This window comes from Tribolium madens, unplaced genomic scaffold (genome assembly GCF_015345945.1).
Source record: "Tribolium madens isolate multiple individuals breed KSU strain unplaced genomic scaffold, Tmad_KSU_1.1 Scaffold_7;HRSCAF=85;Tcas5.2_LG10, whole genome shotgun sequence".
Lineage (NCBI taxonomy): Eukaryota > Metazoa > Arthropoda > Insecta > Coleoptera > Tenebrionidae > Tribolium > Tribolium madens.
In genome coordinates this window covers 3,259,984-3,271,449 of record NW_025401050.1, presented here as the reverse complement: position 1 = coordinate 3,271,449, position 11,466 = coordinate 3,259,984, and the positions used below count along the sequence as shown (strand labels likewise).

At 32.4% G+C, this 11,466-nt stretch overlaps 3 protein-coding genes across 5 annotated transcripts in view; 2 read left to right on the top strand and 1 right to left on the bottom strand.

Annotated features, from left to right (window-relative positions):
- The window catches only part of LOC123010058 (acid sphingomyelinase-like phosphodiesterase 3b), a 220,065-nt gene that overhangs the window by 167,443 nt on the left and 41,156 nt on the right, over nucleotides 1-11,466 (bottom strand). The window contains exon 1 of one of the 3 annotated variants that reach the window (XM_044406694.1): nucleotides 695-783. The exons of the other annotated variants lie outside the window; for them this stretch is intronic. The gene's annotated coding sequence lies outside the window, so the exon portion shown is untranslated. Of the gene's footprint in view, nucleotides 1-694; nucleotides 784-11,466 lie in introns of those variants that run through there. 3 annotated transcript variants of the gene reach the window in all.
- Nucleotides 1,109-2,525, top strand: LOC123010060 (putative nuclease HARBI1). The gene is made up of 2 exons (XM_044406696.1): nucleotides 1,109-1,382; nucleotides 1,435-2,525. Exon 2 carries the CDS (start codon nucleotides 1,472-1,474, stop codon nucleotides 2,135-2,137), a length of 666 nt encoding a protein of 221 aa, XP_044262631.1. The 5' UTR covers nucleotides 1,109-1,382; nucleotides 1,435-1,471; the 3' UTR covers nucleotides 2,138-2,525.
- LOC123010059 (CAAX prenyl protease 1 homolog) lies at nucleotides 3,729-5,366 on the top strand. The gene is made up of 2 exons (XM_044406695.1): nucleotides 3,729-4,096; nucleotides 4,147-5,366. The coding sequence occupies exons 1-2, from the start codon at nucleotides 3,959-3,961 to the stop codon at nucleotides 5,326-5,328; spliced, it is 1,320 nt and encodes a 439-aa protein (XP_044262630.1). The 5' UTR covers nucleotides 3,729-3,958; the 3' UTR covers nucleotides 5,329-5,366.

Below are 11,466 nucleotides of genomic sequence, written 5' to 3'. Positions count from 1 at the left end.
ATATATAAACAGTATTAAACAAATTTAACAATATTTTGAAACATTCTTTGTTTTGAAGTTTTTAATGATACTATTTTTGCGACCAAAAAAATTAATTATACAAAACAGTACTTTATTTTTTAGACGATAAATTTGATCCATTTTTGTCGAAAAGAAATTAGGTTAAAGTAAAAGCGTTGAAGGCAATTAAGTTGCTTGCTCAATTGTAAAAAATTACTTTCAACCCTTTTATAATCTTTTGTTGTTTAATCAATTTTTTTTTAGATTGTCACATTTCTACGCTTTTTTTGTTGTCATTACGTGATTATTTATCGCCTTTTAACAATGTAACATCCAAACGCTTTTTTATTTTAAGAAGCCATTAGGAGATTTGTATAGTCTATTTCACTAATAAACCACGTTTTTAGCTTATCTATCGCTTATAAATCGCCAAAATTACTTACTTTTTGCTGGCCGATTTAAGTCAAAGTCTTTGAAAAGGATTTCTAAACAGGAGTATTAAGCCACATTATCAAACTTGCTTTTTTTTTTAATATTTCAAAATGTTTTTGTGGGTATTTTTTAATTTGTGTATTAAACTTTTATGTCTTTATTCTTTTAAAATGCGTTTTCCATAATAAATTAAAAACAGATGGTAACGAAACCTTTTATCTTGTTCTTAATAATTTCTATAACTTGTATGTGATTCCCTCACCCTCCCATATCTGCCGTTCTAGTTAATAAAATCCTCCTAACCATTTCCTCCACTTCCGTTTTATTTCCTCGTCTCCTAATTCATTTCCCACCTCCGTTTCTTCGTAGCTTAGCACGACTTAAACCTTGTAAATCAAGAAGTAACCATTTGGTCGGCCATCAAATCGAGGCCAGGTTGCCTGTATAAGACTTAATCTAGCCGACGAGGGCGTGTATATAAACTCTGAGCAAGGTTAAACTACGATCCTATTCTTGAGTCGTTGTTTTATCGCGTATAAGTCACGTGCTTGCTTTTCTTTATTACGTATAATCCATCTCAAGACTTTAAAAGAGACGTGCCTCAGCAATGACTCAATTATTAGGGTCGAAATAGCAAAGATACGATATAAAAACTAATGCCCGGTTGCACAAAAGATAACGGATAGTTAACAAAGCTTTAAACATTCATCAAAAATTTTGTTGAAATCAAAACACCGTTAACGGTTGATTAACGTTTCATCAAAAATTTGATGATTATCAACGATAATGGTCCGTTAATGGTCCATCACCACTGTTTTCCGTTGCACAAACAAAAATGTCACTGTTAACTATTCATTAACGACTCATCAGCTTAATGACTGAACCGCGGGCGATTAATCGGTGATTAAATCATATGTCAAATTTTTTCTTGACGTTTTAAGGCGTTTTTAGTGAGTTGTTATTAAATATCTAAAGGATGAGACAGTAATAAGGATTAAAAAGTTGTAGAAAACATTGAAATGACTTTATTATTTGAAAAATGTTGTGGGACACATCCTCATCTTCATCAAGCGAGAGTGATTACGAAGAACCTGAAAGGCCTGTACGGAGAATTCGTTTCATCCGAGACCGTGAAAATCCATTTGAGATGTTGGATGAATATGACTTTAAAAAAAGGTTTCGCTTAAATAAAGCTACTGTTACTTATCTAGTACACACAATTGGAGATAGAGTCGCACCTAAGACGCAGCGGAACAAATCCTTGAGTGCACAAACCCAATTTTTAATTGCCCTCCGATTTTATGCAACGGGTGGCTTTTTGGAACTCGTCGGCGATTGGATGCACGTTCACAAATCCAGCATCTGCAGAATTATCCAAAAAGTCACACGCGAAATTGCTCGACTCTCTCAAGAACATATTAAGATGCCGAGGACCGTTGAGGAGTTGGTAGCAACCAAAAGAAATTTTTTTCAAATTGCTGGTTTTCTTTGTGTTGTGGGTACTGTGGATTGTACCCATGTTGGCATCCAATCGCCTGGTGGTGCAAATGCAGAACTGTACCGAAATCGAAAAGGGTACTTTAGTATTAACGTCCAGGCCGTTTGCGACGCCAATTTGAAATTATTACACATCGTTTCTCGATGGCCGGGATCGGTACACGACAGTACGATTTTTAATAATTCGCCTCTTCCTGTCGACTTTTGAATGGGGAGATATGGTAATGGGTATCTATTGGGTGACGGTGGATATCCTTGCCAACAATACCTCCTCACTCCATTTCGTAATCCAGCTAACGCAAGCCAAGAGGCTTATAATCGAGCTCATATCTCTACTAGAAACTGCATAGGAAGATTTTTTGGAGTTTTGAAACGTCGTTTTCCATCATTGAAATATGGGTTTCGATTAAAAATTAATACTATACTTGAAGTAATTGTTGCCTGTGGAGTTGATGATGATATAGAAGAATATTTTGATGAGATTATAGAACATGATGAGGAGGAAAATGTTATTTATCAAGAACATAACATAAATAATGTTAACTTTGCAGTAAGGAATTCTCTGGTCGAAACTATTTTCGCCAGATAAAAAAACACATATTTATTTTTGCATTTTTTTAATTTCTAATTTAACTTTCTCTATTTCATAATTTAATAAAATTTGTTTCTTTTTTTCGGTTTTAATTTTTCCCTGATAATATAGATCTTTATAATTTAATTTTTGTTTTTTTCGGGGTTTCAAAATTTTACGTCTTGGCAGGGTAGGAACAGGTTTAGGACAAGGTTCTGGGTTTGCAGAGCAGGGAAAGTTGGAGGAAGGTTCATAGCGGGCAAGGTCAGTGGAACGTCCAGAGAGAGCAAGTTCGGGAATTGGAGTTTGCGGCTTCTCAAATATTTCGATATCATCTATTAAGACAAAAAAATCACAAATTATTTTTGTTTTATTAATATTTAAGCGTGTATATTACTGAAATATTCAGCCGCACTGTCATAAGCATTATCTAAGGGCTCCACTTGTTCCCGTATTGTGGCCAGGAGTATTTCTTGTTCGGAGGTCCAAGGTGGAACTGCCTCCGCCAGTCTTCATTATTTCTTTCTTTTAATTATTATTAATTTTTTTTATAATTTTTATAAATATAATTTGTTACAAAAAAAAAAGAAAGACTGTGGTGTAATGTAAATTTGTGTCATGTAATTACCTTGTCGTGAGCAGCGACCTTCCTCGCTTCGCCCTCCTTTACTCTGGCTTCATATTGTTCTTGCTTAAATATATATTTGTCAAATGTAGCATGTGTTTTTTATAAAATTCTTACGTGTTCCTGAGCCACCCTTTTACGAGTTTCCCGCTTTATATTTTCGTAAAAGATTTTTAATTGCTTGACCGACCTAGTACCTGATTCAGCCAAGCAATTAAATTCTTCTACAATTGCTTCCCACGCAACTGCCTTTTTCTGCACCGCCCACGCCTTGGTGCATTTATCTTCAATAACTTCTTTATATCTAAAGGATGAGACAAGGATTAAGGAGTTGAAATGTCGAAAATATTGAGCTTATTTTAGTGGAAAATGGGAAAAAACTGAGGTAACGAGTACAAAGTGAATAACATTAATTGGAATAGTAAAATGTTGAAGTCTCTTGGTGTATTCTTGGTGTTGGTTTCTCTAGAACAAATTTGATAAAAACTTACTTCGCTACCACCGAAAGGAATATATTCTTTTCATTGTGGGTATAATTTACCCGTTTCGACGACATCCTGCTTCGGACTTAGAACCAGAACACAAGACACTACCACCAGAACACAAGACACAAAGACAATGACACAAAAATTGTCAAAATGTCAAATTAAAGAAATACGGCGTTGTTGTCATATCGGATGTGTAATTAAACGATCATCATATGATGAATCATTATACCATGTGCAAATTGTTTTGTGCAACGCAATCAAAGTTAACAAACCATCAAATTTTGATGAACCATTATCTAATGATCGATTGATGGGAGTTTTGTGCAACCGGGCATAAGACAACAAATGAACAAGAGTTCAGGCAAATGTCAAACAAATTTTTGTGTCATTTGTGTCAAAATGTTTGCATTCAACTTGAAAAATGTGTTAATTGTGTTTTTGTGGATTGACTACTTGTGGGTGCAGTATTTGCGTGCTAGACAAGTAATTTAACACAATTGTTAATTACAAATAAATTTGCAATAATTTTTTAGCACAAGAAAGTGAAAATTTCAAATGGGCTTTCAAAAGAATGCAATGAGGCACTACCGAAAGAATCATTTGATAAATGCAAAGCCCAAGCCCTTCAACGCAATCGACTCGCTTTTGTCAAAGACTTTGTCTCAATTATTACAACCACGACAGTCATCCAAAGCAAAATTTTACCAAAGATATGGGACGAAACCGACCCATTGGGTGAACTAGATGAAATTACCAGGAGTTGCATGTGGTATTTTTTCTTCACCACTTTTCTCGCATTCATCAATTTGCCCTTTACAATATACGACAGTGTGATTTTTGAATCGAACCAAAACCCGGAATTTCTCATTTGGAAACAGCTCAAAAATTTTGTAGTTGGACAGGTTTTCGCTGTGATGCTTTGCTCACTTCTTGTCACGATTATCAAGAACGGAGATGAGGTTTTTATCAGTGTTTGGATACTTTTTTGCTTAGTTGTGTTTATTGTGGGAGTTAGCTACCCTCAAATGGCTCCTTCAAAATACCGTCATTTGTCTCCACTCAAACCCGGAAATTTGAGAAACGAGATCACTAATCTAGCCGTGACTTTAGATTTTCCTCTAAAAGAAATCTATATTGAGGAGAGATTCAGTAACAAATCTTGTTCAAATATTTATTTTTACGGTCGTCCTCACCAAAAATCAATTGTTATTTTGAACACACTTATCCTGAAAGAACACGGAATTGGGTGTACCAACAATCAAATTCTTGCTTTAGTTTCTTTCGAATTTGCCCGTTGGCATTTTAAAGAATCGTTCAAATACGTCATGGTTCTCGAAGCTAATCTTTTATTGTCCTTTCTCGCTTTTTTCGTCTTGTTCAAGCACCCTCAAATATACGAAATTTTTGGTTTTGTGAATTTTCACCCTGTTCTTGTGGGTGTTTATGTGGTTTTGAAATACGTGATGGTGCCTTACGCTTCGTTGCTGAGTTTTGGGTTTATGTGGGTTTCGAGAAGGTTTGTAATGCAAAATGATGAATTTGTGGCCAAGTTGGGGAAAGGAAAAGCGCTAATTGAAGCTTTGATTCGAGTGGAGGAAAATAATGGAAAATTTCCGGTTTGTGATCGGTTGTATTCCATGTGGCATAATGAGAAGCCGTGTTTAATGGAAAGAATTGAAGCAATTGAAAGGATAGAAGAGGAGAAATTTGAGTGATGTTTTGAAATTTTGCACTAAATAAAATAGAAATTTTAGTGAAATTCTTATTTTATTTGTGATATTTACAAAATATTAAAAAAAAATGATACAAATTACTGGGAAAATAAGAAAACAGCAAAAAAAATTACGATAATTTTAATTTCGTAATTACAAAATTATAAACTTTTCAAGATTTTTACAGTTTTTTTTGAGAAAGGATTTTGTAGAATACAGTTCTCATAAGATGTAAAACAAGGTAGAGTAAGAGCTAAATTTTTATTTAACTGTGTTTTTCTCGAAATTCCACGTAGAATTCACTTTTTACAAAAGCTTTCTTTATAATTTCAAAACAGTAAAAATCAAGCGACAATAAAAACAAACTTACAACTACTTGTCAAAGTTTAACACCATAAATAAGTAAACTACAATATGATAAGCTTTTCAAGTACTTTTGTGTTAACCACTAATGACAATTTTTGAATACATTCTTAACATAATTTCCAAACGATTGTTTGATATCTAATTAGGGTGTTGTTTCTTTGCGAGCTATAAAAATTCCGATGTTCCCTAATTTCCGTAATTACACTCCATGACTAATTATAAATTAGAATTCAAATCGGGTCTGGGTCACCTTTAGGTCTTCCATTTCCGTCCCACAATCATTCCTATCTCGAATTCTTCTAACGTCTCTGTGTTTCATTAAACTTTATTTTTTCGGTCCCTTTCAGCCGAATACATTAACTTCCGGTTTTAAAATTGGAAGTTTCGTGCTCGTTGCAATTAAACCAGAGCAAAAAACAAGTGTACTAGAACGGAAATGTTTGTATTTTTTAAGCAAACATAAGGAAATTTACGTCGAGTGGTATGCAAATAGTCGAAATATAAATATGCCATTGCGGAGATTAAACGAACAAGGAATGAGACATTTATGTAAATTTGTTCTCAGTCTAGCAACTATTTAAATATTTGGGAAGTTGAAAGATTATTAACACGGAGTAAAACGGATGATTTAATTGGAGAACTTGATCACAAACGATGCGATTCATGCTCGCTTTTAATCCACCCGAAAGTTGTGTTTTTCTTTAAATCAAATCCCCGTATTTTGACACATTTCAAGTAATCGAGCCTCGTCTCGAAAATGTTTTAATGACGATCCTTTTGAAAGTCGGACTACATTCAACCATCTGAAATCATAATCGAGTTTGTCATTTCGGAATTAGGCACAATTGAAATTTTAATGAATTCACTTTCGGATTCTTCCCTTCTTTCTCGCATTAATTTTTAACGCAAAGCTCTCCAAATTTCTTTTAGTGAAAACGTGTAGTTTACATGAATAATTGAAAACATGGCGATTTACGCAAGTACGAAATATCCAAGCTCGTGAAGAGCTTTTCAAGGCTTTTAACGCAGATTTTCATTTTTGTAAGACGTTACAATTGTAAGGATCTGAAACGAATTAATTGGGCGGAGCTTTTTCAAGCGGAAGTAGAGGGGCGGGGTTGCTTGACCGCTTTTAGGGGATTTTCCAAATGACCATAGTTTAGTTACAAAAACATAAAATTAAAAGAAACAAATTTTTGTATCTTACTAAAACGTGATAGCTCCAACGCTTTCAACCCGTGTAAAAATTAATTAACTATCTCTTTCGTCTAAAATAGCAATTGTTTTTGGAGAGGGGACCAGGGAGCAATTTTGTTAAACACTATAGCGGAAAATATCAAACTTTAGACAATAAACGATGATGAAAAATGAAAATTCAATTCAATTTTTACTGCCACGGACAGGGTATTTTCGTAAATTAATATTATTTAGGACAAAAGTCCATAAAAATAAGAATTTTAAAAAACTAACCAAGAGTGCGTTGAATTTCAATCATTCAGTCTGACACTTCTGACAGATAGTATGAGTTCTACACGTGGGACGAGCGGCTGTCCCAACGACTACTTTTGCGAATCCGAGAGGATTTGCTCGATTTAACTAGTCAATCATCTATCCTTGATCACATAGTAGTTTTCTACTATACATGGTGGAAACTCAAAGTGACTAGAGTTTCAAGCATAAAATAATTACTTAATTTATCGCCCACTTTTTTTCCTTTATCTTTGGGTTGAAGCATTGAAAAGTTATTCAATTTTTTTTTAATTAATTCTAAAAATCTTGCTACAAGTTTTAATATCAATGACAAGAATATAAAATTTCACGAACTTTTTCTATGATATATTTTTTATGTATAAGTATTTTAGTGCAACAGCATTTTTTAAATTCAAAGTGTATAAACAAAAAAATTAAACGTAGAATATTTTGCTTAAAGTAGGACTATTTCTAAATTGTCAACGGTCAAGTAGTTTCTGTGGAAGTCTCTACAAAGACATTTTGCCTTTATCAGAGTAAATGTTTCGTTAAATTCAGCTTCTGAACAAGCTTGTCGTCTATAAAATAGGTACGTGTGATGGTCTTGCTTTGAGCTATTAAATACAGACAATTTTCTTAATTCCTTTGAATAAATTTGAGACATCGGGAAGGAATCGTGCTCTTTCCTCTCTTAACCTGTGTTTTTTGTGAAATCCTTCTCGAACAATATCTATCTAATAAAATTTAATTGCTTCGAGTTGAGTCCTTTTGCGGTTTCGTTCTCCAATTTACACATGCCGTGAAAGTCCTGAAATTGCAATTAGTACAAGTTTTAATTAAAAATTTTATACTCCTCCTTTCTGAAAAACTGTCGACACAACTTTGAAATAAATTACTAATTAAAAAAATTGTTTATTTTTTAAAAAAATGCCACTGACAGGAGAGAGAAATACGCGCATCTAGGCGAAAAATCCCTTAACAAGGCAATCGATTTGAGTAAAAAAAATCACCAGACTGTTATTAATTTCCATCTGTCGTCTCATATTCCGCTAATTAAGTGGCTTTGGAGGTCGTGTTGTTGAATTGCGTTAGGGATAGAAATACTCCCACGGTGAATTTACGAGCCAACATTCTGAAAAATCAACGATAAACACGTTCATTAAAATTTTCGTCGTTCAAAAATTTTGTTCAATTAAATTTAATTTAACATCTCTTCTCGATCGCTTTTGAGTCAGTAAACAAACAAATTTGCATTTTTACCAAACATGATTAAAATATGTACGTTTTGTGTTGAGTGCAGTTTACATTTTGTGTTAGTATCATTAAAAGTATTGATCGTTTTCATTTGAATACAACCGATGTTTACTAAATAAATATACTAAACAAATCCAAATTTACTTTCAAATTAGGGAGAGTTTGTCTTAATGTATACAGAATGCTAAAAGGAACATTTGTTTCACTGTTCTAATAACTGAAAAATAACAAACAAGCTGAAACACTGTACACTTAAAAGAGCAAACATAATGGTTTATTGTTCAAATTTCAAAATTCTGTGTATTTATTGAAATAATTCCGGCAAAAATTGTTGCTTCTAATTAAATTAATAATTTTATAAACAGTGCACAGTTTATTGCCAATTATGGATAAATATGGGGTGATTTTAATCGTTGTGGAAGTGATGATCCTGGTCTAAAAAAATTGTCCAAAAATCTTCGACAAGAAAATGTTGTGCAAAATCTTACCTCTTTATTTTTAATATGATGACACTTTTTCCTGTATTTGTTTTTGGTACTTTAACGTATTTTTTAAACAATGTAGTAAATATTAAAGAACTACCTTCAAAGATTATATTTATTTACAGTTTTTGTTGGTAAAGTTTAAGACTGCGTGCCAAATTTAAATTTAGTTGTCTACGGTATGAGTTTACAAGAAAAAAAAATTTTTTGATTTTACCCCATAATTCCAAAGAAATAACATTTATTGCGTTTTCTGAAACAAGAAAATCTAAAATTAAAACTTCATTATTAACTTATTGGAAAGAAAAGTTGATTTTTCTCTGCGTTTTAAATTCAATCACAATGGCGGTTTTATTTTTTTGACGCTTTTCTTTCCACTGAGTCAGAATAATGAAGTTTTAATTACAATTTCCTCGTTTCAGGTTAAGCAAAAATTTTTATTCGTTTTAAATTTTGCCTAGAATTGATAAATAAAAATATTATTTAACATTCAATATTAATTGTAGCACCAATGCTTATCAATATCTGAGCATTGTTGATACTATGGCAACCATAGTAATTCCACCACGGATCACTTATCCGTTGATTTATCCAGAGATTGTAAAAAAGTTGAAGAATAATAGATTCAGTTTAACACAATTATTATTAAGTGATATTTCTTCCACCTCTTGTGCAACTGTGCACTTTTTGGCTACTGAAACAATTTGGCTACAGAAACAATAGTAATTACTTTTCTTAATGTTTAACGTTAAATATTTTTTTAGTTATTGATTATAAACACCTAAAATTAAATAATTTTAGAAAAAACAATTTAATAATCTTTTAAATGCTGAATATAGGGTGTTCCATTAAATTTTTTTAAGTTATTGAAGTTTTAACAAACGACTTTATTTTTTGTTGCAAATGCAACACACTAAAAAAATGTTACAACCTTATAGCTTGCACCTTCTTCTTAGTAGTAAAAAAAAATCTAGATGTCTTAGTTTTTGCGTAATAAATTTTTAAAAAGTGCATGTTTTCGTCAAAAAAACCCTCTTCTTTTTAAAACTAAGCAAAATCGATCAATAAAAGTTAAAAACGCTAAGAAACATATGATGTTTCATTTAAGAAAACACAAGTTTGTATTGTAACTTATTTTTGAGAAACGCTGTATAGTTGAAAATAATTTTAGGCGATGGACTAGATTAGTATCTATTAATGTCCAATATAATTTGTTTTTTCAATTTTACCATTTAAAGGTCACTAATAGACTTTTTCAATTTGCTAGGACATCCTGTACATCTCAGATACTATAAACTTTCAAAGAAAGTTATTTGAGTTATGTTCACATCTTTTGATTTCTACTGTCTTCTAAAAATTTTCTACAACCTTTAAAATCACCCTGTATAAGCTTAATCAAAACTTTGGAATAAAAGTTGTATTTTGGCGACAAATTTAGAAAAAAAAAGGTCGATTGTATTTTTTAATTGTCTTTAAAATTTGTGACTCTCAATACAGTTTAAAAATACGACACCCACACACTCGATAATTTTGTAAATAAAATACAACTTTTTTGTTTTTGAGACCCCACTTATGGGATCTAGTACACGCAAAAAAAACTTTTTAGTTATGACAACAAAAGAAGAACATTTTATTTAAAAAAGGTAATTAAAAAAAAGCAACGTGTTACTGAAGATTACTGAAATCGTTTGTGTTAATATTGTTACTTCTCTTAATTTATTTGATTTCATAAATTTAGGTAAGATCATTTGTAATAAATGTTAAGAAATAATATCATTAAGGTAGCTATCAACCTAAGCAATAGTTGAATAATAGTTTTGTCGATAGTAAAATTGATTTATGTCGGATAAACCTAATCTTTTATAATGGCTTAGTTTTCTATTTCGTCAAATTGTGTATGAGCGTAGTTTTCATTAGGTGATTTATTCAATTCACATTATTGGTAATCAATGCGTTTAATGACCCAGGCAGTTCCTCCTTTCATACTTTAAAAACCACAAGCGCAAAGAAAATTCGCTTGGGCAAAAACACGTCTGCCTCGGCACATCCCGTTTGAAATCCATCCAGCCATTTAGCATTGTCCACAACACAAAGTATCTCAACTTTTTTAAATATGAAAAAAGTTTGTTCGTTATTCCTTTCTCTCGCTTCCTCCAGAAACAAGACACGAAAACAAAACATTTTTTGCCTTCCTTGATGCTACTAATTAACCATTCCGACTGAGGGAATCTTGTGTTTCGGGAATTTTGTTTAGATAAGCGCGACGCCGACGTCAAATTGAGTTATTTGTCTCGAGTCATATTCTACCTGTTTGAATTTATATAATTCCGCGGGAATGCTTAAAGTTTTACTCCCCTTTTCCTTATAAATATGAATATTACCGTCGAGCCTTACCTCTTAAGTAAGAATTCATGAATAATTAAGGTTAAACTTGTATAAACTGTTTAAAGTTTGCTGTTAATGCGAACACCCAAGACTGAAGAGGCTTGCCAACTACTTGACGCTAATTGCGTTACATATTCGCTGTTTTCTGCCAAATACGCATTGTCACCAACTATTACACTAACTA